We start from the raw sequence: 26,917 nt of genomic DNA on the forward strand, positions 1-26,917 counted from the left end.
AAAATATATTTTAGCCCGCTGAATTCTTCATTTTAGCCCGCAAAATACGCCGCAATGCCCGATGAAATTATTATAATATATATTATAAGGCACCAAGTGGTTCTAGCTTTTGAGTTTGTGGAAGAAATCAAGTAACCATTCAAACAGAACCTATAGAACAGTGTTCAGATGTGCTATTTGTTGCGTTGTGTTGTACAGGGCGACTCTCTCACTGTTGTTAGTTTTTTTGCTCTTCTTCTCTTGAGTCAGCTTAAGTTTTGGCACCCTTAGGAGGAACACGATGAATAACCACTTTCTCCTTATATTTCACAACGAATTCAATTAGGCCGTTTACCAGCATGAAAACTTCATACGTCTTGATCATAAAACAACCCCTCCCAATGACAGTTACGCAAAGTGAGAGTTTGCAAGTTGACATTAGGAATATATCGTTCGAACTATAGCAGTGAAATTGTCCATTCCGTTAAAATAAAGGTCGGCACACAGTAGGGGCCAAGTCCCCAGGACTGCTGCTGGGATAACTTGAGCCATCGTTTCTACTTCCCAATTACTTCAAAATATCAAGTCGCAGGAACCGGATTCTTGTCCCTACGACTTGTTCCACGAATTCAAACTAGTTTGAATTCAAGGAACAACCCCGGGACTTTACTTGTGAGCACTACACTTGTCCTCTCTGGCGAACTGCTAGGGGATGACGCCCCCTCGTGTAAACACTACAAGGGACATGCCCAAGGTAATTAGCCCCGCATGTGTCACTGTGTCCAGGAGCAGTGTCACTCTCATACAGTCGAACCTCCGCTAGCGGACACGTCCCTTAGGCGGAAACCTCTCTCAAGCGGACACTTTCTGGCCCTAAGGGTGTCCGCTTACGGTAGGTTCGACTGTATTTGTATTGATGGAAACATTAAAATTAGATCCTCTAGTTATTCTTTCTTGGAGAAATCATTTGATATTTTCCCCGCGCGCGGTGCTCCAAGAGCTACTTCACGTTAAAGAAAGGGTTCTTTGTCAAACATTTCAGCCGTTTTGGCCAACTAACGGCAAAATCGTCGTGAAAGTGCTTCTTTAAATCTCAAATACAAACTCTCGGGCCATACCATCGAAGAGAACATAACTGTCTATTATCACGAAGCTGAAATGGAATTGCGGCTTGCTATGCGAACGAGGAAAGGCGGAAACACGTATCGTGTTACAGTCAACATCTAAAAAGGACCGACTCACTCTTAACAGAAAGAAATTATTAACAGCCTAATCCAAAGAGAATGTTGAGGTCACTGACACAACGGAAGTCCTGTGTATCCCCTGACAAGTTGTGACGTTATCAGGTCAATGCCGCAGATGTCATAACTTGGCTTTTATACCCGTGATGAGAGAGAAACTTTCATCAGTAAAGAAAAGGCTACTCTTCCCGGTTGTTGACTGAACAGTCTGGAACGTCAACGCTGGCTGAGGTCCGTGTTGTAAAATCACACACGTAAACTTCGTCAAAAATATTGTGCAATTTGAACGACCGGTGAAAGGCTCATCTTCATTCCTGCATCAACGTGTTTCTAGCGGGAGTGAGGCCATCCGCCAACGATCCCGTTTTCTCCAAGATGCAATGAATGATCCAGGGTTTCTTTACATTACCAACATGTACTGGAAGCTTTAAAACCTCGAGGAGGAGGTTCAGTTGTTGTGGAGGTGGTGTTGGTGGAGGGGAGACCGTTTCTTACAACGGGAGGAGTGGGTGCTTTCATGTCATATTTACGCTTTCAACTCTGATATTTAGCAATCGTCGAAGACTGTAGTTTATCGGAAGGAGTTCAGCCATTCCTTCCTGTACACTGCTGTCCGGTGGGGAATACTTGGGGGCGATACACAGAGGTTTGTCGGCGATTTCGGCTAAAAACTGAGACCAGGGCATTTCGCGGATCTCAGGTTTCTTTACCTTTTTAAACAGAGCCCCTCTGCTAATTCGAAGGTGTTCAAGAACGTCAGACAAGAGAACGTAATTTCGTCGCCTGGAAAAAAGGCAACAAAAGAATTAAGTTTGGAAGAAAAACGTCGAAATGTAAACTCTACCGAAGCTCTGAAAATTTCATTTATCTACTATTCCGACATGCCATGCTTGAAGGAAGTAATAATGGCGCAGAGGTGAGAGCATTCGCCTCCTACAGTTGTCTCGGGTTAGGATCCCAATTCCACAAAATATGTGAATTAAGTTTAAAGTCAGTATTCGACAAATCGGCGGCCGTTTTCTATGGTCTATACCATAAAATGACGTTATTTATTTATTTTTTTCATAAAATGACGTTATACAATTTTCGAAACTCAAGTGGAACCACGAGCTGCAGGCGAGTGGTTTCACTGCCAAGTTTTCAACAATAACAAGGACAATGACATGCCATTTCCGAGTTTTCATAAAGTAGCTATAGGTAAAGTGAGCCTGTAAAGCTAAGTTTTCAGAATTTCCATAAATTAAAGTTTAAAAGATAAAAAATAAAACATGATATAAGTATATATAACGTCGCTAGTGGTAACTGAATATTAAGATTAATATAAGCTATAATCGTCAAATATCACACAAGGTGACTACACTATTGTAGTTACCCGGATGTTGACTCGCCGCTGGCCATCACAGGAAGATTGTAGGTTGGAAGGTGTGGTCTGTCACACATCTCAAACTCTCCTTGCAGCGCGCTGTTACCAGCGGGTACTGCTTCAAAAATACCAGACGTGCGATCCGCGGATTCATCTAAGGAAAGGCAAAAATGTTTCAACATAGGGGAACATCTATGTGACAAAGCCCTCTATAACCAAGTTCCCGGAATAACGAACGATTTCGTCAGCATGACCAAAGATATACAGTGTAATACCAATTTTTCGAATCGGGAGTTCCAAAAATCGGGGGTAAATCTCACCGAGGCAAATCCAAGGGAATCGGGAGTTTCGAAAAATCAAGGGTTCGAATTTCGCTGAAACTCTCGCAAATGCTCAAGCTTCGACGAACGCAAACAACGCGATGACTTAAGCGCTTGGAAGCAAGACCAAAAAATGGACAAATCTCTGACTTACCCAACAAAGAACAAGATCCACTAAAATCCCAGCATCCCTGAAAACAACAAAAAGAAATTAGATGTAACGGAGCTGCTACTTTCACGAATATTGACCAACGTCGCAATTTGTAAGTAACATGTCATCACCTCGCTTTCGTTGGCAGAAGTCGGGGAGGCCTTTAGGTCAAGATCCTCGAGAAAACCTGGAAAACAATCGTAATCACTTTAGTTACCCCGACATAATTTTAAGGTAGGTTTATTTCCACGAAATAATTTGTGTATTAGGTGTGATGTACGCGCGCTGTAGGCAGCTGGAATAATAGAAAGTTGTAACGTCTAGTCTGAGACTGGAAGTTTACGTATCAATGCCGAAATCTTAACCACAATTTGCATTTCGTAGGTGGTGCCTAAACATTTGTCGTGCACTTCTTACTAAATTGAGGTTATTGATGATGTCAATCAATCAATCAATCAATCAATCAATCAATCAATCAATCAATCAATCAATCAAATCAATCAATCAATCAATCTATCAGTAAGTCAAACAATCAATCAATCAATCAGTCAATCAATCGATCGATCGATTGATCAATCAATCAATCAGTCAGTCAGTCAATCAATCAATCAATCAATCAATCAATCAATCAATCAATCAATCAATCAGTCAATCAGTCAGTCAACCAGTCAGTCAGTAAGACAATCAATCAATTAATGAATCAGTCAGTCAGTCAGTCAGTCACGTAATTAATCACTTTATTACACGTAATCAACAAATCAGTTAATCAATGAATCAGTCAGTCAATCAATCAATCAATCAATCAATCAATCAATCAATCAATCAATCAATCAATCAATCAGTCAGCCAGTCAGTATATCAATAAATGAGTCCGTCACTTAGTCGTTCGTTCGTTCGTTCATTCATTCATTCATTCATTAGTCAGTCTGTCAGTCCAACAACGTACCTTCTAAGAAGGCTCTGGCATTGGGCTCTTTGGTACAGTTGAGCGCAGTGTTCCCTGAATACGTTGCGAGCAGCGGATCTGCCCCATATGATAACAACACTCTAAGCACACCCACGTGACCACCCTCGGCTGCATCATGAATTGGCCTGACACAAAACAGAAACAAATAAATCCCCGTACCGCCCTTAATGGAAACAGCAATGACTAAAACGAATCTTTAGGCATCAGTGCAGTACAATGGAATCCGGTTAATACGGACACCCAGGGGGCATACCAAAGTGTCCGTATTATCCGGGTGTCCGTATTAAGCGGGTTAGTTTTAGAGAAAATATACCAGCTTTTCGTCGGGACAAGCGAAACTGTCCGTAATATCCGGGTGTCCGTGTATTTTGCCGAGAGCCGGAAAGGCATTTCCCTATACCGGAAACTAATAAGAGTCTGGAGCAAATGAGGGGTGGGAGTGAATGGGGGTCACGGGACTTTTCAAAATGGCAGTTGCAGTCAGTTGCAAAGAAAAGGCTGGGTTTCCTTTAAACTCTCCTGGAAGTCAATACATAGCGTTCTTATGTGCAAATAATCGTTCAATTTACGTTTTATTAACAATAACGAGTAACAGGAACGGAATAATCACGATAAAAAAGGCCCATAAAATGTCCTTGATGTACTTTAAGGGAGGTTCAGTATACTTTCATCTATGTTTCCTTGTAGGAAAAACTTTTAACGTAACAACATGGAGAAAACATGGAGTAAAAACATCATCATCATCATCAAGAAGAAAAAAAATCGGTAATAGTTTTCTGATATTTCCGAGCTCGAAGCTTGATTTCATTATTCGTTAATCGTAACCCAATTTCGTGACCGTTATATACAAATCAACAAGTTTTTCGAAATTGATTTAACTACAAAAGTTAACGTTAAAAAAGAACGACGTTTCGACCGTCCGACGGTCATTTTCAAGTTCAAAATGAGAAGCAAAATATGTGCTTATATACACACGTTGATGCAAGTGTCGACTCGTGAAGCCAACATAGTCTGCATCGCACAGACCACATTTAAAGGGATTTTTTCTCGCTTGCATTATCCTGAAACCGTCGTAGAGAACACCATCACACATTTTATTGAAACGAAAGTTACTGAGAATGCATGTCCTGAACAACGGGTATCCGACGAACGAGCTCTCGTCAGAATCGTCCTACCTTTCAAAGACCAGAAATCGGCGAACGCGGTAAGACACCAACTTAATGATCTCAGCCGAAAGATCGATGCTGATGTCCATCCTGTCTACACAAGTCAGAAGATTAAGAGCAAAATCAAACCAAAGGAACATAAACCTCCCATTGTGAATCAACAAAACGTTGTTTATTATTTCAAATGTGGTCTGTGCGATGCAGACTATGTTGGCTTCACGAGTCGACACTTGCATCAACGTGTGGAGGAACACAAACGATCTGCAATTGGCAATCATGTAAAGGACGAGCATGGACAGGATCCAGAGACCATTAAAAGCAACTTCAGAATCCTGAGAAAGTGTCAGAGCAAACTCGACTGCTTGATCTTCGAGATGTTGTTTATTCGCGACCTAAAGCCGAAACTGAACAAACAATGCGACTCGATCCGCGCGAAGTTATTTGTTTAATTATTTCACTTTTAAATACCTTTTAAATACCTTTTATCGTTTTTAGCGTTCCTTTGTATTTATCATTCACGCTATTATTTTTGATATTGTTTAGATGTGAATATCTTAGAACTTTTTAAATCAGTATCTCATTAGTTTTTTCACAATTGTATATAAGCACATATTTTACTTCTCATTTTGAACTTGAAAATGACCGTCGGACGGTCGAAACGTCGTTCTCTTTTAACGTTAACTTTTATAGTTATATACAAGTAGAAAATAATGAAATTGTGGATTCAGGAAGTCTAAAGGGTGACCGCGTCCTTTATATACAGGTGACCGCTATATGCAGGTCAACATATCAGTAAATATAAGGGACGATTTTTGGGAAGTTGTTCAGTGACTGTTATACACAGGGTGAGCGCTATATACAGGGCCGTTATATACAGGTTTGTATTACGCTTTTATTTGCAAGGCATTTTTGAAACTTGCCGTGTGTCCCTTTAGTATCTCAGTGGGTTAACGCCACAGTGATTTGATCATGGGTTCAAATCCCTCCGTGGTCAGGGAGTTTTCTTCGTTTTCGTTTTCTGCCAACTTTGACAAGGTTAAAGAGGAACCTCGATTTAACGAAGTGCCAAGGAACTAGCGAAATTGGCTCGTCGTATCAAGGTCGTGTTCCATACATTTTAAAAGGCCAGGCTGGAGAATATCGTTCGTTGTACTGAGGACTTCGTTATACAGAGGTTCGTTAATCAAAGTTCCACTTAATCACTCATCAGGGAACAAAGGAATCCCTGACTCTGCAATAACCACAAACCAATTTTCACTGACCACCCACGACAAACCCTTACGAAAAAAAAAAGCCATCGGTGAGGCCAAAGAAATCAATTCCTTCGTACACAGTTCTTGAAACGACATTACCTTTACAAACAAAGAAACTCTTTCGCAATTCAGAAAATTCTCTGACCTTTCACTGAATCTAAAATACAGTTTACAAGTCCCTGTGCTGATACAAAATTACTTGACTTTTTCGAGACCTTGAAATCCATCTATTTATGCTGGACTCACCTTATACCGTCATTTGAGCAAGCATTGACATCTGCACCATACTTGGTCAGAACCTTGACTACGTCTACTTTGCCCCTGGAACAAGCCTCGTGTAGTGGAGTCCAGCCGGCATTGTCCTTAGCATTGGGGTCGATACCTTGATGAATATGGTGATGAACTGTTTCCTGCAAAGATTGTGATAGACTGTGAGAAGTGACCCCTTGTCTTCGGGAGACAACCATTTACAGACAGCCAATACCGTTCTAATATTTGATTAAATGGGTAAAATCTTAATTAGGAAGTTCCCGTATAAAACGGGCCTGGCCTGGCCATTCTCACCTTCGATTGACAATCAGCCATCAAAGCGTCAACAACAGACAAACAACATGTGTCTTTTTCTACAGCCATAACCGTTAAAATTGCTTTAGTTTTCAGAATAAACCCTGTTGAACAAGCTAGAACTTGTCATGACCGAACGGCGTCTAAATTTGCATCTCACGCTCAGAAAGGTGTGAAATGGAGGAGAGGCTTGCCCTTTTATAGCGTAACTTCTTGTTTAAACCCGCTAACAGTCAAACAAAAGGAAAGGGGTTTTGGTTTGCTGCAGTGCTGTTTATTACGTTCTAAATGCTGATCCTGACTTCTGTAGCCTATAAATAGAACCAAGGTCATCCCTCACGGCCCCAGAGACTGGTAAGTGAAAAAGGTTGAATTTAAACTTTCTAATAAATAGTTATAAAATAACAAACTTACATGATATCCTAGTCTGGCCGCTTTGTGTAGGATAGTTTCCCCTGTGTTACGATTTACATTTAGCTTCCGGGCTTCTGGAAACAGAGCACAAGGACGTGAGAAAGAAAAACAAACGAATAAGAAGCTGAGACAAAATATCACCTCTTCAGTTAGCCAAAACAAGTTTTGTGGTACCTTTAAGTGAATCGTCATCATTTACTTCCTGCTGGTGAAAAAAAAAAAATGAATAAGAAGATTTGAGCTTGAGCTACAGAAAGAACTGAATCATCTTTTTATAACGATTTTCTCTTCCGAGACAAAAAGAATCAACTTAACAGGCGTTATAACAACCCCAATTTTAACCCTTGAAATTGTTGACATCAAGTAAACAGAGCAAAACAATCTCATCTTTTTTGGTAAGAATTGGCAAACAATGCAAACCTTTGGGAAATGATTAAAAAAACATCTTCGGAAAATCATCAGAGACTTTTAAACTAGAATGATTTGTATATTTAAACATAATAAACCAAAGCAAGCCATATCTCCTCGTGTTTCATTGGATATCACACTTTAAGAGAAATTCTACAAATTTTTACACGAATCTCCTCTTTTTAAATCACCGACATTTCTGACAAGTTCCTACACGACAGAATGTGACAGGTTTGTTCTTTTTATGCCATGCAAGGTTGGATTTGTAGACGTTTCTTGTTAGCTTCGTATTTCCCTGTTTTAATTCTTGTATAGTTTTCATCTTGAGGAGCGACCGACTATTAGTTCCGCGCCCATCGCCTAATATTCTTCATCAACAGGTTTATCTAAGCCGAAATTCTTAAACAGGCGACAACTGTGATGTGAATTTGTAATTTAGCATTAAGGAATCATGAAAATTGAATGTCTGACCTCTTCCATGGCCTCATCCAACTGCCATTTGCCACGCGCCTTCAAGCAATTCTCCACAAAGTGTTGAACTTCTTCATTTTCGGCAATAACGCTGTTCTTAACAGGCTTTGAATTCACGCTTTCCACCACAAGCAAAGGGAACTCTGATGGTTTGGCAGGCTTCTCTTGCTCCTCTGAAAATATTTACAATGATAAAAAATGATAAATTGCTGTAAGATCACTGACGATCAAAAGTAAGGAAGAAAGGAAGGAAGGAAGGGAGGGAGGGTGGGAGGGAGGGAGGGAGGGAGGGAGGGAAGGAAGGAAGGAAGGAAGGAAGGAAGGAAGGAAGGAAGGAAGGAAGGAAGGAAGGAAGGAAGGAAGGAAGGAAGGAAGGAAGGAAGGAAATTTTCCCAGACAGGCATGAACGGGATTCGAGCCCGTGACCTATGGGACAGTACAACTGAGCTATAAGCCATCTGGGAGCTCGTCCTTCTGTGAGGTCGCAATGTAGTCGAGAATTCTAAACAAATGAAAGTGAAATATAATTTCACCATCATTTATACATTCTCTACATTTACGGTGATTGATGAGGCAACCCGCGATGGTATTTGCAGAATTAACAGAGCTCAACAGAAGAGAAGATACAGTTCAATTCCCTGAACGAATCCTATTGCTATAGGTTATCGATTACTTGAACAAAACCGTACCTTCATCTTTCGACTTGCATTTTCCTCGCGTTCGGGATTCGAGAACTATTGGCTTGAAGTCCTACGAAAAATACTAAACTCATTTAGTAAAGAAGTAAAACCACATTTCCAAGAGACAGCAAGCTCAGACAATTTGAAGTTCATTACTCGGTGTAGATTGAGAACTCAAATGAGAGGGTTGGAATAGTTCTTTCATATAGCCCGAGCCCTCTACATTACACTCCGGCGGAAGAAATGACATACAACGATTCTATGATTAGTCCCTTGGCCTATTAGAAGAACAACTGGGAACATCCGGGGATAGATCTGCATGGTGTGCTATTATCAAAAAAGGGAGCGTCCTCCAATATGGACACAGTCAAGCAAACAGAGGTCAGACGAGGAACCAGAGGAAGTAATTATTTCTTGAAATTTTATTTGATGTTGGAAATAAAAATCTTAATGTTGCACAACACACACACAAAATATATACTCGTTACCTAACAAGTAAATAATTGAAACAACGTACAACGTTGAGCATATACAAATAAAACAGACAAAAAAAAAGTACAAATGGACAATCACAACGTAAACATCAGACTTAGCCACATACCATAAACTTAATAAACTAAACCCACTATCAGGCGGAACACCTGCCTGTTGCCACTTCAGTTGAGCCATTAAACGCCTACTCTCCAAACATATCAATTATGTAAAAGTTCTCCATGCGATAAAAGCAACGTACGGCACGTGTTATTCTACAACTGAGATATTTAGCCAGGCATCCGTGTAAGCAGATCCATCTAAGGATCCGTGATGCTCAAACGAGTCAGCTTTAAAGACGAAAAGCAAACTTTCAGAACTTTTGGCATATTTTGTAATGTGCATGCGTTTGGTATTAATTGGTGTATACTGTTGCATGGACCTTGAGCTAAGTTTACACACATGCTACGATGCAGCACTAAAGAGTTGACTACATTGTAAAGCTGTGAAAGCGCTGCTTAGAGTTGTTATAGTTCTTTTTCACAAAAATATCATTTACCCTAAATCCTTGATAAGCTGTCACAAGCATATACGTCCTGACGCGGTGGGATTTATCTGCTTTTGCTGAAAAAAATAAAATGATAATAACTTAATTATCCCATCGCCGACCAACTGGCGGCCGCGGGTATGTGTCTCTTCAGGGATAATGAAACAAATATTCCAGACAGAAAATAAATTTAGAATCCAAGCTGGCAAAAGGCGGACTACCTGGCTATTTACAAAGCGTAGCCGATGAGGTCAATTCGTGGATTCCAAGCAACAACTTTAGTAAGTGGTTAGCGCGGGACTTGAACCCGGGACCTCTGGATGGCATATACTTCATGGTAAGGCAAGGGTGACTATATGGAGGGTTGGGTGACTATATGGAATCTGGACACCCTAACCATTCAGCCACGCTGCCGCCTCGGCTTCCCCTCTAATGAAGACGGTTGAACAAAGTTTAAAGAGGCCTGTCACGGCAATTTTGCTGTATTTTGATCAAAAATGCACATATATTTTACAAAGAACTTGGTTTGTAACATGAAATTGCTCTTACAACACCGGGAAAAAAATATTAAGGTTTTTCTCCTACAAAGAAAAAACTGTGATCAGTATTTAGCGACTTCTCTAAAATACACAGGAAGAACTTGAAGGGTTGGCCAATTTTTTTTTCAAGTTGCAATCCACTTCAATCCTAGCCATCCCTAGGCAGACAATTGATAGTAGTTACTGTACACAAGTAGGGTTATTGTCAACGAAACTCGACCATTATTTTAACGCTTCCATTGAAACAAATACGTTTTTGGTTTTTCATAGTGACCCTAAAAATAGGTGACACTGCCCCTCAAGTAGCTACTGCAGCGAAGGCAGCGAGCAAGTCAGAAAACATTGTCGTTTACAATAAGAAAACCGAGGTCCCCGGACGTGCGTTATAAATTTTGGTACATGATCAAGTTCAAGGTTTTGTGGAGAACGTGAGCACATTACGGTTAATCTTTAATTTTCTGCCTTAACTTCAACGCTGTTTCCACAAGTTAGTTTGGCGACATTGTACAAGTTAAACAAATAGCAAAATAGTTCAAGTAACGTGAACTTTTGTTTACACCGCGGGGACAAATAGCAGTTGGGTTGTAACATGGGCGACATTCTGCATGTATAAGGCCACCGACTTGCAGTTAAACAACAGAATGAATTAATGTGGGAACTTACCACAACCAGAGCTCTTGTTTGGAATAATATCCTGTTGAGGAAGGACGAGGAAACACGATGTTTAAGAAACCAAAGGAAACGTTAAAAGCAAGACAAAAAATGATGACCTCACGAGCAAACGTGAGCTATTATAAATTAATGCCGACGGATCGGGCTGGATGTAATATATGAAACACAAGGAAGAGTGTTTCATCCAATTTCCAAACACCGAGATGTGGGAGAAAAACAAGGCGCAAACCGAGTTCTTCTTTTTTCCTTTTCTTTTTTAACCAAGTTAGAGGTGTTTGGAAATCAGATGAAACGCTATTTCGAGTGTTTGATATAAATAAATATACATCTCTTTATTAAAATATTCCAAGCAAAATTGATATTTACAAGTTAAAAGTAGAAAAAACGAACTATTAAAAACCTATTTACAATTCAATTGCGATTAAAAGAAAGGGAGTATTTCGAAGTACATCAGAGCTCTTTTCAAGCACAATGAAAAAAAAAATTTAAAAAAGAATAAAAGTCATTCATATGACCAATTATACACTAAAATGAGTGTATGAGTATATATCTCTTAGCAGGGCTTAGCTTGCCGCGCAAACATTTAACGTTCGGACATGCCAATGTTTACAAAATTGGATGAGTGAGATCGAATCGTACATTATAATCGTATGTTAACTCAAGAAAGTGTTGAAGAAATGCTTTGTCCTCAAACAAAATTCTTTACGATGTTCAATCATTTCCCCTAATCGTTACATTCTTTGATGTTCCTTGCTAAGATGAGGTTGATGAAAGACGGTTATCCCTGAAGAGGTTACTATCGGCGGGTTCACTACTTTGACTGATGGTTTCTTCTGTGAAGGAACAATAATTAACAAGGAATTTCCATCATCTAAATCATCGCTACGGCAATGACAAAAAAAAGGCAGAACTCAGCGATTGTGGCTATCATATGAAAACTAGAAGACTTAACTTTCAGGGGTGGGGGTGGCTACCTTCGACTTTTATCATTAAGGAAGTACGTCAAGTAGCACTTCTTCAACTGACCTGTCTCTTCACTTGGAGTGGTTCAATCTCTACTCTGGCTCGCTTGACTAACCTCTTCTCCATGTCAAAGTCGTCAGGGTTCAAAGCTCTCTTACATGAAATAGTTTCTGCGACATTTTCCTTTTTAGTTTTCTTTGGGCTACGAGCTAAACAAGAAAAAGCTTTTGACTGATTTTTGTTCAAACAAATAAAACACGCAGAAAACAAAGGTGAAACTGGCATCAAACAAAACTTACTGTCACTGGAATCTCTTCTCACTTTAGCCGGTTTAGTATCCTTAGAAAAACGCAAACAAACACAATAATTAATTTGTAAACATTGTTGGCAGATGACGCAAACGCTTCATTAAGGACCCCTCTTGCAATTTCTACTAAGATTTCCTCGCGATAGCGATGCACAATCAAATAGCGCGCTTAAACCAGTTGTGATTTTAGTGCGAGTTGGCCTCGATTTCAGCGTCTAGTCTTACTTTTTTAAATCTTTGAGGTGCTCTTCGTCAACAAATGAACGTCGCACAAGAAAATTCAAAACCCTGCACACGCTCGCAATTGGACATTACGTAAGCTAACAAGGAGCCTGATTGGTTGATTTTTACCCCGCGCGCTTAATATTCCTTTGTTATGTCACGAAGAAAAGTTGTCAGTCGCAAGCGAAAAGCGTTGGTTTCAGACTTTTTTTTTTTTTTTTTTCCAAAGAGGAATTCTTGTTACGAGTTGAGATGACAAGCGTTTTCAATTCTTTTAAGGAGAAAGAAGAAATAGTAACTTTAAAGGTATGTCTTCCTCTTGCTTCAATAATTTCATATTGCTTCATGTTTGTGAAAGTGCCTGAGAGAATTGTTACAAGCAGTTAGTGAACGATCGATGAGAGCACTATCTCTTGTACTTTGCAGGCTTCGTTTTCGTGGTGTGTTGAGAAGGATGGTAAATTTGACTGGGTTGAGAAACCACCTCTTCATCCTCGATCGAGTCACTGATAAGCAAAAGACCCTTCAAGCGCTCACAAACTCTTAAGGATTAACAGATTCGAGTTTTCACACAACGGAAGTACACAAAAAAAGAAACGTTAGGTTTAATCTAGGATTATTGGTGACTGTTTCATTCCGTCTGGCCTTCTCTTTTGCAAGAAATATCTGGATATTTCTTGCAAATTCTACACACATTAACCGTTTAAAGATTATCGCTCAACATTTCATGGTCCATCGTATCTCGAACGTCATTCGACTTAAACCGACAATGGCCGATCTAATAACGATTTCTTGATTTCGCCAGCATCCGTTATGTTCATGCAATGCTAAGTGTTTGCTGATTTATTTAAGACATCCGTTTGTCAATTTTTTTCTCGTCTGCTTCGGTACATTTATTATCAACTTCCCGAATTCGTCAAGCGATAATTCATTCCCACTACTCGAACAACACCACACTTTCCGCAGTTTATGCTCTATTGCATCTCAACAACACCACACTTTCCCCAGTTCCGCATCTCGAACAACACCACACTTCCCGCAGTTAATGCTCTATTGCATCTCAAAAATCACCCACCAATTTTGGTCTATTTACTATTCATTATTTGACTTGCCGAACCATCTGGCGTCGTCAACTGGTGAAGACCTCACCCGAAATACTCACTGTATCTAACAAACACTGTATCTTGTCGTTAGTGTTCCGCGGCCATGTCTTGAATATCGCCCGACCTTGATCGATTTACAATCGATTTACTATGGATTTAAGTATTATCGATTTGGAGATTTCTGTAGCATAGGTGATCGTAAAGCAACATCTCATTCACAATAATCAGCATTTTACGTGCGCATTCAAAAGTACAAACAACTCGGCTGCAATTGCTGAAGATATTTCCACATGGTAAGCGACATAAGCGGCAGCTGTTAAACTGATTTGCATTACACGTTGTAAACTAAAAGCAATAACACTATTTTACCAATAAAAACAAGGAAAGCAGGAGAAGAATATGACAATTATATCCATGATACATTACCGTGTTCCTGCGACTCACTAAAACATCTGTTGTTTGAGTTGCATCCCTTGGTTTGGCGACGACAGCACGTTTGCCTGTGACAGAAACGACGATCATAAAATATTAATTACATGAACGGGTAATAACTAGTTTGAGTTAATATTTAAAATAGTCACGCCATGTTGACGTAACGCAACACTGACAAGCAGCATATGACTAACAATATGCTAGCCAGTGTGGAGTGTCAGGAGAAAAACTTAGAAAACAGTCTTAAATTTTCAGTCGAAAAAGCAATAAACTGAAAGCAAGATAAAGAAAACACTCGGTCACAGTAAACAAAGATGGAGCATGAACGTAGTCACTTTATTATGGGAAATGGTCATGTAAGAGACCCTTCTCCAAAATGGCGGCCGAAAATTCAAATAAGTTAAAATTAAAAACGTATACAAGCACTAAAAAGAGCACTTTTACTTTAATAACCCTGCAAAGTTTCAGCATATCAGGTGTAATATCCGCTGAGAAAATGTAAGTTGAAAGATGAAAAATTTACAGACGTTTGTATGACTGGGGGTATGACGTATACCCCTAGTCATACAAACGTCTGTAAATTTGTTAAATTTCATCTTACAGTTCCTAACCTGATATAGCACCTAATATGCTGAAACGTTGCAAGGTTACTGAAGTAAAGGTGCTCTTTTCAGCGCTGGTATCAGTATTTCATTCAGTTCAATTTTAACTCATTCAAATCTGTTGCCGCCATTTTGGAGAAGGGTCCATTGCAAGGTTCTAATACAATGTCAGTAGGGAACATAAGAAAAGACGACGGAAACCCTAACGAAAACGTCACACCAAAATATAACTTGTTGTTTAAGGTACTTCACGAGTATTCTAGTTTGTTTGATGTGGACGAACTATCCAGGAGCCAAATTGATAGCAGCGGCGTTTAACTAAAGAAAGAGAAGGAAAACTTCAATGCTCTGTGCTCGCGTTCTCCATAAAACCTTGAATTTGGTCATTTCACGTTGTTTTGCTGAGGACGGCAAAGGACTGTACAACAACGTACATGTAGGTAAAACGCTTCGTTTTGTGGCGTTCTCGCTGTCGTCCCTGTCGTCTTTGCTTAAGATAGGGACCTTAAGCAGAGGGGACGACGACGCCACTGACACCTGGCTTGCGATAAGTTACTCAACCTGGCTTGCGATAAGTTACTCAATTGGTCGTTTTGCAGCGGACAACATAGAAATATAAAAAAAGTATATAACGCACGTGTAGAGCCATTGTTTTGCTAATTAAAACTATTGTTTTCCGACGTTCTCGTTGTCGTCGTAGCAAACTGTCATCAATGTCAAGACATCTCGTCGTGTGTGAATCAATCGACTACAAACGGTGAAAAATAAAAGTCGTCGACAACAAAGTAGTTCACACGCAACAGTTTTGTCAACGACAATACACTTTCTCCCAGCTGTGAGTAAGTTATCGATTAGTCAGTTTAGTCTATTTTTGCAGCAACGTAAACGTGACCGCCATTTGCTGTACAATTGTCACAGACAGGTTTTCGACAAATTTTTCTTTCTCTTTTTAAATTTGGAATCGGGCAGTAAGAATCCGACTGCAGGAGAATTTTTTTTCTCTGGTCTTGAGGACATAATTGTGTGGCTTTTTTGTGTGACAACGCGGGAACACTAAATTGTTATAAACTAAGGACATTTGTATTGCTTAAAAGGAGCGGATGTCTTAGAAAACAAGTAGTTTATTTCGATAGCTTTCAAGGCTTCAGATTGGTTGATTTCAGTCCATTTTGATTCTTATTTCCGATTCACAAAATAGAAGTGCCTGTTAGCGAAGGAAACTGACAGGTAGTAAACAGACTATTAAAGGTTGTGAAAAGGCACTTGCAGCGTCAGAATTCAACATTAATTTGTTTTAATTATATATTTTTGGGCACGTTGCTTTTTAACTTCCAAAAATTCTGGGGGGGGGGGGGGGGGGGGCTAAAGCCCTCCCTGCTGCGGGCCTGATTTTTTCAACCCGAAAACACCAGGCCTTGAATTTCCCATATCACAAAAGTTCGAGGTGAAAATAATTCCCTTTAGAAAATTGTATGGGATTAAGGGTCTTCCGAACAGATACTTTACCGAAACGATCCGCTGGGTTCCCCTGAAATTTGTAACAGCACGTCGGCGAAAATATTCTAAGCAAACAGAAACAGCAACAAAAAAATACCTGTGTCAACGGACTTCCGTCTTCTTTTGGGAGCTTCTTCTTGCTAAAGGAACGAACGACAAAAGCAGTTGGTTGAGTTTTAATGGCCAAGGGGTTGGTTGTTCACGTTATCGGATAAAAACCATAGTAAATTATGAACTCTATAGCCCAGTCGATTTCAGGCAAGTAGGAGAACCTGTGTTTAGCTTTTCAGACATCGTGCACAGTTTAAATGGTATTTGTTATCTTTGTTACAATAGTACCAATCCCTGGAATTCATTACGAATTAACAACAAGCGAATTACTCCTTTTTTTTTTCTAGATTTCGTTAAACTATAACAAATTCTACGATTTTCTATGATTGACGGTTGCAATCACATTCATTTTTAAGTCATTAACATTGTATTTTAACTATTTTTCTTCCTTCCTATTCTTTTTCACTTTTCACTTTTTTTCTCTATATATCTCTAATGATAATTGTCAATTATTTTGATTTTTGCTACGAATCCCACGAGCGCGCGTTGGATATGAGATGATAGATAGCCAACGAGGAGCGTAGCGGCGAGTTGGCTGTAATCACCTCATATCCAACAAGCGTGAGTGGAATAGTTGTTTTATTAAAAACAATCAAGAAATATTCCTAGACCTTGCTGATTTCGCTTTGCAAGATCAACCACAAGACAATTTAATGGTCGCTATTTCTCGGGCATGGTATAATGGCTCATATACAACATGGTCGCTACGTCAATCAAATTTCTGGAATACATCATGTAATGATCCAGTTTTTAATAATAGTTATTACACTGGTATGTGTAATTCAGATTGAAAAAATTATTCTAATATTAAACGTATTTGTGTAAATTGAATAAAAATGACGACTTAAATACACTTGACTACCATGTTAATTAAACACAGCATTGCACACCTAAATCATGCCATGATAACAACAAAGTCAAAAGCAACGACAAAGCCTTACAATGTCGTGTGATGAGTTCAGCCTCTTCCTCTTGAGGGGCCTCGTATGTTGATCGTCGCTGTTTTTCACTGTCGAGTTGTTTTCTTGTACTGCAGAAACAATGTTAATGTAACAAAAATAAATTTATATGCCGAATAGGTGGTTTGCATCGCCGCCATGTTGGTGGACAAAACAAAAAAAAATTGTTCACAAAGTTTGCATAAAAATGGAAGTTGACTCTCGGAGGAGAAAAATGTCATTGTTCCTGTCCACCAACATGGCCGCCATGACGTCACATGCAAACCATCAATATCAATACATATCAATCCATATGACAGAATATCAAAGAAAATAAATTTATATTCTGATCAAAGGAAAGAGAACAACATGTTTGGTCGAAGCACAATTCACACATTGATTCATCGGTCTTAACAGAGAAATCACAAAAAAACTAAGAAGATACCGAGACACCAAAAATCATATTTCAACTTCACTTGTCAAGCCTGATTCTAAATATCAGTCCATTTTTAATGTGTTCTATCTAGTACAGATTGTCGTTTAGAAGTTGGAGAAACGTCAGTATACCCGACCATTGGTACGAAATATTTAATTATTCTGAAACTCGTGGTCCGCGATCTGCACTCATTTAGCAACTAAACAAGAAATGAGCCACAGTCCAGTAGTAGCTGAATATGAAACTAGCTAAACAGTTCGCTTTGACAACCAGGAATACATATTTGGTTGTTCAGTTCTGGAGTTCGTTTTTGCGACAAGCAATACAAATTAAACTATTCTTCACTCCGTTTTGCAATTCGCTTTTAGAACGAGAGATACATATAAGCCCTGTTCTTAATTCCGTTTTGCAATTCGTTTTAGAGCCCAGGAATAAACGTATTTGGCAGACTGCAGGCCAAGGTATCAACATTATTTGACCGCGCAACACAATAGTAGGTGTGATAAGTAATTTGTCGGTAAGCCCATTTTACAGCTGTAAGCTTAGTCATCTGGCCTTCAAGTCGAAGCGAGGTTGACTGTTTTGATACAAACCTCACTGATTATCACACCGTAAATTGTGTTACTATTATTCTAACTAGTTGGCATTTACAAACAAAAGGCAGTGAGGATTGCATCAAAACGAAGTAAACTCCAGCCTCGGTCCCACTGAAAGGCCAGGTCACTAAGTACTGAAATGTAAAACAACCTACTTCCAAGGCCCAGTTGTTCAAAGCAAGATTAAGCCAACGATTAATGTGAACTATGATTAAGGTTTATATAAGTAATCCATAAAGATTCTACTAATATTTTTGCCATACAGTTTTGACTTGGTCTTTTCTTTACGTTCAGCATAAAGGAAGCTTCTACAAACAGTTTTGACGAGCGAGATGGAAACCTTGATCGTGATTAGCATTAATCAGCTTTCGAACAACTGGGACCAGTTCCACGAAATTGTTCGCCATATAGGGTCGTTCGCGGTTAAGCCAGAAATTCTTAACATGGAAGTACTCTGTATTTTAATTATAACGTTAAAGTTATCCTTTGCGGTACCTTGTTGTTTGATCGTTATACTTCGCCTCTGAGAAAACCATAGTCGCTGCAAAATATTAATTTACACAAATCAAGAAAAAAGTTAATCAAGTGATACGCATTTGCTTAGAAATGTTGGGCATAAGTACTGGGAATCATCTGGCACCACCTGGTAATCTTTAAACAAATTCCAACATTTAAAAGCTTGGTTTAACATTCTAACGACGCTAAATTGGATTTTATTATTGCCCTACAAATTTTCTGTGCGCCGCCATTTTGGATTTCATGACGTCATACAGTTGCTCACTTATACAACAGGAGTTCTGCTTCCTGACAATAACGGCAACCCTATGACGTCATAAAAACCAAAATGGCGCCGCGCGGGAAATTTCAAAACGAAAGTAGGCGATAATCATTCCCAATCTTTTGTACGTATAACTCATTCCACTTTTTGGAATAAAATTGAGAATTAAGACATTGTTTCCACGAATTTAATGTCTCTATTTTGCTAGATTAAAGCGCAAAGTTTTAGAAACCACCTGGTGTTTAATATCGGAAATAAATGCTATCATAGAACGTTGGGGGGTCTTGGTTTCCAAAGCTGTAAAGTAAAACATCGTTCATATTTCAGACATTGAGAGATTTGCAAAGAAAAAGGGAAACGGCCGCCCTCCCAAACAATTTTCATAAATTTAGTTCCTTGGGTTGGTTGGTGAAGAAATCAATGCTATCATTAGAAGTGTTACAATAAAGTGTTGTAGAAACTGAGTATTTTAGCTTTGAAGTCTAAAAATTTATGCCCTTCGACGGTATTTTCTTACTTTACTAACGTCGCTTTCCATTGACCGTATTCCGGAATAAGAATAAGCGGAATACCTTTTACATTTCTCTTTTTAAGTAAATTAAGGAAGATATTTCTGCAAACTTTCATCAATACACGATACTGATGGATTTCTTGTCTTTACTGCACGTGTTCGTATTCTGGAATAGGATCAATCGAACGCACCCTCAGTTTATCATTCTTTGCATTAATTGCTTCTTGAGATTATTTAAAAAATTGTTTTAGTATAATTACTCAGGTGATAACCAGAGAAAAACAAGAAGTGTCTGAAAAAGTCAATTTTGTTTGTTTATTTCAAATTGTCACGCGTCAATGAACAGAGACGCGCAGTCTGTCGATCACATGCTCAATCGAAATCACATGATCAATCAATAAACTGCTCATGCCTCAAACTGAATGTCAGTGTTCTTAACTTCTCTGCCGTTTCATTGAGACAAAGCATGGACTTCTTCAGTGAATGAATGTTGGGTTTCTCAAGAATTTATATACGTTTTAAATGTTGGACTAAATGTGAATAAAACGTGTCGACTTGCAGTCCGGTACTTACTTTCCGTTTAAATTTTTTCAACCAGACTTTGGTTGCTGCAAATTTAAAACAAAAACAATATACACATACATTTGTTAAAAGCAAACAAACGATTAAAAAAAATAAGCAAAAAAAAAAAGTACAAAGTAGGATAACACAACAAACATTTCTCTTAGTTTTGTTGCTGAAAATCAGCATCCAGTGCCCAGTTGCTCGAAGCATGGTTAGCGCTAGCCCGGGTTAAATACCATGACAACCTATACGTTTTCATACCTCTTAACCAGTGGTTAGCGCTAACCATGCTTCGAACAACTCAGCCTAGGATGTTAACGGTATAGTAAAAGAAAACTTAATTAGAGTAGCTGCTTGAACTACAGTCGAACCTGTATCAGGAGGTCACCCTCTATTAAGCGGTCAGTTGTCAAAGCCCCGAAAATTAATCCCTTGATTACCTTAATTTTGTATTCTGTCAAAGAGTCACCTCTATTAACCGGTCGCGTTCAACCTTTTTTAAGTCCTAACAAGTTGTTTCTATTGTATTGACCCGTTTTAAACGGTCACTTTGTAAAAGGGAACCACTCAGATATAGTAGTAACCAACAGCCGGCCAAGCAATTGAACTTCTAACGACCTGCAACACTGACTGTAGGATCTTAGCGTTATTAGTCCTTTTATAAACATGTTCTCCTTTGTCATATTTATTCATCATTCACAGGTGTATTACGAACTCGCAATATGACCAGCTCCCAGTTGGCTTGATAGCTCAGTTGGTGGAGCACTGCACCGGCATCGCGGAGTTCATGGGTTCGAATCCCATTCAAGCCTGAATATTTTTCAGGCTTTCTTTTCGCAACTTCTTAAGTTGCGTACTAGCTGCGAGGATCTTTCTTCTATTTAATCTTTGTCATACTATTACATACTTTGCAGCGAATGAGGGTAATCTTTTATGAGGATGCCAACATCACAAAAGTGGTTTACAGGTCCTCAGTTTCTTAACCAACTGAGTGATATTTTGAACGCTTTTGTCCATAAACTGTACACTAACTTATCAAATGTTATATAAAATGGCGTTTTTACTTTGAACTAAAACAGCGTAAAAATAAATAAAGACTAAATTGTGTGATGATTTTACCTGACTGTTTGTTAGTTTCTTAACTAAACCTCAGTTTCTTAACCAACTGAGTGATATTTTGAACGCTTTTGTCCATAAACTTTACACTAACTTATCAAATGTTATATAAAATGGCGTTTTTACTTTGAACTAAAACAGCGTAAAAATATATTAAGACTAAATTGTATGATGATTTCACCTGACTGTTTGTTACCATTTAACACTGTATTCGTTTTGTCCTACAAAACAAAAACATAAATAAAAAGGAATTACAGACCTATACCCGAAATACAAATTATTAGCATGATTTCTATTACTTTTAGGTACAGAAAGCAACTCATCACATGCAGAGTGAAACCTCGATAATGTGGTCGCTGCTAATTTTCCCAGCAAACTATCCGAGTCTTATCAAGACTGCTAGATAGTCTGAAATTCCCATTTATTTATTTTATTTTTATTATTATTTATTTGCTTCACATAAAACAGGCTGATTTCATGTTTGGCAGAATTGTGGGTGTGTGTGTTAGTGAGAATTAAGATTAGGGGACACCTTGTGATGTCTATCATACATTTCATGAATCTTATTAGCGTGCATTTCTGGGCACTTCTCAAGTTGTTATACAGTAGAACTTGAACTCCCAGTTGAAACAAAAGACAGTTCGAGTTAGCGTTTAATATTCCAAGTATCCTGATAATAATTATTCTTATTCAGCAATCTGTAACACTGCCCAAATAAGGTCATGGTACACCACAGATATCCTGTGATATACGTACCTTTGTGAGTCGGGGGGGGGGGGGGGTGGGAAATGGCAAAATAGAGATCGTCTTCAGCTTTTCTGCAGCAAAACCGTGCTTTGTTATCAAAGTGTTGAATAATAAAACAATTATCCTGCTCAATCTTGCGGAATATCCCCTGACTTTAGCCAACAAGGCCTAAGTCACTTGCGCGATTTCGCAGGATAATTGTTAAATAAAATATCGTGTTTTATAAGGGCCTTTTGATAAGAACGTTTGGTTTAAAAATTTAAGCCAAAATTTTAAGAACATATTAAGGAAAAAACAAAGGCTAAGATCTAGTCAAGAATGATTCCTTGCATTACCATCGCGTTATCCATTAAGATTTAAGATTTCGACCTGTCAACCAGGTATGTTCTGACATTTCGAGGTTTTCAGACCACCGCCTTTAAAGCAGAGTTCGAGTTATCGGTTAACACTTCAGTCAGGGGAAAGCAAAATTAATTCGAGTAAGCGGGGAGTTCAAGCTAACCGAGTTCGAGTGAGCTGATAGTAAATGACTAAAGAAATGGGGTCGAATCCAGGGGAAATTGGATTGTGGTCTAGGCAGCGAGGACTTCGAGTCAACTGAGTTCTAGTTAGCGTGTTTTCTACTGTATTTCGTTCTGTTCACCAACACATCAACGAGGTGGTCTTGAAGGGGAGGGCAAAAGAGGGATTTTTCAATGCAAATGGCGCGTTAGGCGAAAAAACTGGCAAAGAGTGCATAGTTTACTGTGAACCTTTTTTTTAAGAGTCCTTCTAAAAAGTTCTTCCTGTCCAGCTTTTCCGACTCAAAAAAATAGCAGAAAAAAGTAAAGGGAGAACCTGTACTTATAGGGCTTGAAATTGCAATTATCGGATTTATCTTTCCATGATTAATGGATCAAGATGTGAAGATGTGAATCATTATCGAATAAATCATATTAAAAGTAGCATGTTCGCCGATTTAACGCAGGTAAAACAAGGAGAGGAGGTATTATATGTATGTCGCCTCGGATTTGTTTTTGTAATGTCCAACATAGTGAGCGTGAAATCCTTGATACACCAACTTAGTAGAATAGGTTGTTATAGTTTTAATTAGTATAATTAGTGTAGTTTCATTTGTGTTTAAGTCGCTGTTACACTAGGCAATTTTTCTTGCAACTTGCCTCACAATTTTGTTGCGCCGTTGCGACACAAAATTGTTCAGATCGTTGCCTAGTGTAACTTGCCTTAAAATTCGCATGTCTCTCAATTTTTTTGTTGCCCCAATGGTTGCAAAAAGTATAAGTCAGTTCTACTTTGTGCAATGGAGATTGCGACAAAAGCATTGCTAGGCAAGTTCATTTTAGGGCTTGTTACACTACGAAACGTTTCTTACAACTTGTGTTGCAATGACAACGAAATTACGAGACAAGTTGCAAGAGAAATTGGCTAATGTAACAGTTCCTTTAGTTTCCTTTAAGGCTTCCAAGAAGATTATTTGATATGACACGATACCAAGGCGCTTCCTCTTAGAATCAGCTACCCGATTAATTATACTAAAATGTCCGAGATCCTATACATTTTCAAGCGTAAGGTAAAGAAGTTTGCATCGTCGTATAAGTATGTTCTATATTTAATATCAGTTCAATGACGTACATTTTATCATTTATATATATATTGCTTTTCCGTTTGTTCTGGTTTTCTTTTTCTTACCTTCCAGGATACGAGCACATCCTTTTAAAAGCTACACTAAAATTCGAGTGAAACAAAGCTTATGCACGATAACGTGTATAAATACAGATTAGAGAGCTTTAGCAACGATGACGGCGACGGCAACGAAAACGTATATTAAAATGAATTCGCGTTTTTTTCAAATGTCGTCGCGATTATTCCAACTCGCTTTAAATGTCAAATGTAGGTGAAAATTCCTGGAGTTGAATTTTCGAAAACCGCACCCAAGTTTAGAGAGAGAAAGAAAAATCCGTCGCCGTGTGTTTCCAGCCTCCATATAACGTGCCATCAGGAAATTTCACGTCCTAGTCATGGAGTGACGTGAAAATAATGTACCAAAAAGTGTAATGCACGTTCAGAGTTGTTGTTTTGGTTATTAAGCCTATTGCTTTCTCGACGTTTTCGTTGCCGACGCCGTTGTCGTTGACAAAGCTCCCTATTATGACGATGATTACTTAACCCATAAAACTGAACGGCAACAACTTATCTTAACAACGACAAAGTGAATGTATTCAAAGCCGCCAAGGACTATCTGGCAAAATAATCAATATAAATCACTACTACAGCACGGGGCATAATACATTACCTTGCCACGCTTTCTAAGGCGTCTCTTAAACGAGTCCTTCTTTTTATTTTCTTTCGCTTTATCCTTCATCTCCATTTCACTAAACTGCATCATCGCTCTTTGAAGCGCTCTTTCCTCGCGCGTCAACTCGCTCGGGTCTCGGTACAAGTCCCCCACGCTTCGTTCACGCACTGGCGAGGGAAGCCTGGGCTCAAGACGACGTACCATAGCACTGTTAAATTTTCTTTTGGAGCCCTCCGACCTCTCGTCACTTTCACCCGTATCTGTAATTTCAGGTGTTTTGGGCGCAGAACACTCTTCATCACATTGTTCCGGAGAGGTGCTCGGAATGTCAATTTTTTCAGGTTCGCCATTGCATAGCACTGAACAATCAACATGATCATCAGCTGATTCCGTGGAAATACTTTCGCGTGAAGAATTACTTGATTTCGAACTCGGCGATCTCAGGACGGTGAGAGGCGACTCACACCGCAAGTATCTTTCAATATCGGGGCTGTTTGCCGATTCGCGCAAGGCACATTCATAAGACTGATCTGCGAGCTCCTCCTCCACAGAGCCCCTTCTGTCAAAATCAGTTTTTCGTGTGAATATTGACCGCTGGACGCGTAACGGTGAACTCGGCGGTTGAAATTGAACACGTTCACGACTTACGCGCGGAGAAGTGCTCGTGTATAACCGGCTGTTGGCGGGTGAGACGGGACGAAATACTCTGTCTTGTAAGTCAGGCGACGCTACAAGTCTTTCCCCACAAACCAGGTTGAGTTGTTTTTCTGTGGACAATGTGCTCCCCTCCAAAGGCGTTGGCGGGGGCAAAATTATTCGGTTCACCACAGAAGACGGTGGAATTCTCCCGGGGTTTAGAACTGGTAACACTAGCTGAAATCCTGAAGAAGCTGAATGTCCATCGAGAGACGAACGTACGTCTTGTAATTGTGGCGGGTAAGCAGATGGCTGCAAACCGTTCGTTAAGGGCTGAGCATGCGCAGTTCTGACAGCAGCGATGTAGGAATTTGGCGGTGGAGGACCGGTACCGATAAAAGGCCCAACTAAGCGAGTTGTTACCAAGTTCGTTTGCGCATGCTCTCCGTTGGGTCTTTCCGCCGCGATACGTTTAAGTTTTGCCACCGCATGTGATTGAATAATGACCGAATTCGTATCCATCACTCCGTTATTCTTTACAGCTGGGCTTCCATCGATAACGTTACACCCAGACACTGTTTCCTGATTTCGACTTGAATTATTCATTGTTGCAGACGATGAAACTGAGCTTGCGTAGTTTATCGGCGTCACGAACGGAAATATTACGTTTGATTCCACCTGGGATGACTCTGGCTGAGTAATCACTTGCGCTCCGAGAGACTGAAGCTGACCATTAACAATTCTCGCTGCAACTGCATTTGCCGCTGATCGTGATTGCGGCGCGCTCACTGGCGCAAGCTGTTGAAATGAACGACCGGAAGTGACACCGTCATAGCCTGTTCTTAAAGACTGTACAGTGGCGGGCATTTTAATTCCGGTTTCTTTGTTTATTGTAGTTAGTAGCCGCAGTTTCTCAGAGAAGGGAAACCCCCTGTTTCCTTCTTTTTGGAATGTTTGTTGTTTTGCTAAGCTGTCGATGTACGAGTTAATCCTCACACGTTCAAATACACTGTCGTCGTCTACGCTGTTACCTACAAACAAAAAAAGGAACAAACAATAAATTAAACACATTCGGTTGGAGGCCATTGCCCAGTAATTAACCATGTCAAGTTGATTCCGAATTTGATACTAAGTTGAGGACCACAAGCTTTCATTCCGATGGCCACACTTACAAATTTTACTTCTAAACTCCAAAATGAAACCACCTTGTACAGCGCAATAAACAGGACCACAGGAAAGAATTAATAGGCAGCTTTCATTTGAATGGCCTACTACTACTTTAATCTCGTGATACTGCAACAAGTAGACCTATAAATCCTGCTACACCACTAGTCAGTGGCTGGAAGGGTATAAACGTAAACTGTACTTTCCTGTGATGTTGTTTATTACGCTGTACAATGCGGTTATAACATTTAACTCTGTAGATGAAACTCTTAAGACCATTCAATAGAGAGCTACTAAGCAGTGCTTTCTTGTGGTACTGTTTATAACACTATACAAGGAGGGTCTAACATTAGATGAAATCATGAATTTATGTGACATAAAAGCTACTGAACAGTACTTTCCTTATTACGCTGTACGACATGGTTCTAACTTTTGAGTCTTATATTAGTATTGATTGACATTTTAATATCCGTTATTAGAATTAGAGACGTTGTCATTAGTATTTTTGATTGTAAAGCGCAACTGATCTGCATTTGTAAATAGCGCTAGTAATGATTTATTAAATAATTTATTATTATTAAATAGTGGCCATACAAGTAAGAGTTACTGTAGTTTCTTGTGGTGCAGTTTATTATGACCCACAACGTGGTTCTAACTAACTTGAGTCCGTGGATCATATCTCTAAACTGTGA

General features: G+C 39.3%; 1 protein-coding gene and 1 long non-coding RNA gene across 6 annotated transcripts in view; one reads left to right on the top strand and one right to left on the bottom strand.

The window, feature by feature from the left end:
- Positions 1-1,377: 1,377 nt before the first annotated feature.
- LOC146459712 (uncharacterized) overlaps positions 1,378-26,917 on the bottom strand; it is a 39,369-nt gene continuing 13,829 nt past the window's right edge. For 2 of the 5 annotated variants that reach the window (XM_085089140.1, XM_085089145.1), the window contains 21 exons: positions 24,423-26,092; positions 21,564-21,603; positions 20,276-20,310; positions 18,909-18,954; positions 17,385-17,473; positions 16,430-16,472; positions 14,228-14,301; positions 12,469-12,508; positions 12,233-12,378; positions 11,198-11,228; positions 10,008-10,072; positions 8,987-9,047; positions 8,298-8,470; positions 7,593-7,623; positions 7,419-7,492; positions 6,687-6,850; positions 4,001-4,146; positions 3,186-3,241; positions 3,058-3,094; positions 2,593-2,737; positions 1,378-2,003 (listed from right to left, as the gene is read on the bottom strand). In XM_085089140.1, coding sequence (XP_084945266.1) covers positions 1,736-2,003; positions 2,593-2,737; positions 3,058-3,094; positions 3,186-3,241; positions 4,001-4,146; positions 6,687-6,850; positions 7,419-7,492; positions 7,593-7,623; positions 8,298-8,470; positions 8,987-9,047; positions 10,008-10,072; positions 11,198-11,228; positions 12,233-12,378; positions 12,469-12,508; positions 14,228-14,301; positions 16,430-16,472; positions 17,385-17,473; positions 18,909-18,954; positions 20,276-20,310; positions 21,564-21,603; positions 24,423-26,092 — 3,434 coding nt within the window. In that variant the 3' untranslated portion in view covers positions 1,378-1,735. Of the gene's footprint in view, positions 2,004-2,592; positions 2,738-3,057; positions 3,095-3,185; positions 3,242-4,000; positions 4,147-6,686; positions 6,851-7,418; positions 7,493-7,592; positions 7,625-8,297; positions 8,471-8,986; positions 9,048-10,007; positions 10,073-11,197; positions 11,229-12,232; positions 12,379-12,468; positions 12,509-14,227; positions 14,302-16,429; positions 16,473-17,384; positions 17,474-18,908; positions 18,955-20,275; positions 20,311-21,563; positions 21,604-24,422; positions 26,093-26,917 lie in introns of all 5 variants that reach the window. The other 3 variants (XM_085089143.1, XM_085089142.1, XM_085089141.1) reach the window with 3 other exon arrangements.
- Positions 12,883-21,791, top strand: LOC146459713 (uncharacterized). The gene is made up of 3 exons (XR_014857854.1): positions 12,883-13,004; positions 18,240-18,314; positions 21,688-21,791. It is a non-coding gene; the product is annotated as an uncharacterized LOC146459713 (long non-coding RNA).

This window comes from Pavona decussata, unplaced genomic scaffold (genome assembly GCF_977016875.1).
Source record: "Pavona decussata unplaced genomic scaffold, jaPavDecu1.1 SCAFFOLD_217, whole genome shotgun sequence".
Lineage (NCBI taxonomy): Eukaryota > Metazoa > Cnidaria > Anthozoa > Scleractinia > Agariciidae > Pavona > Pavona decussata.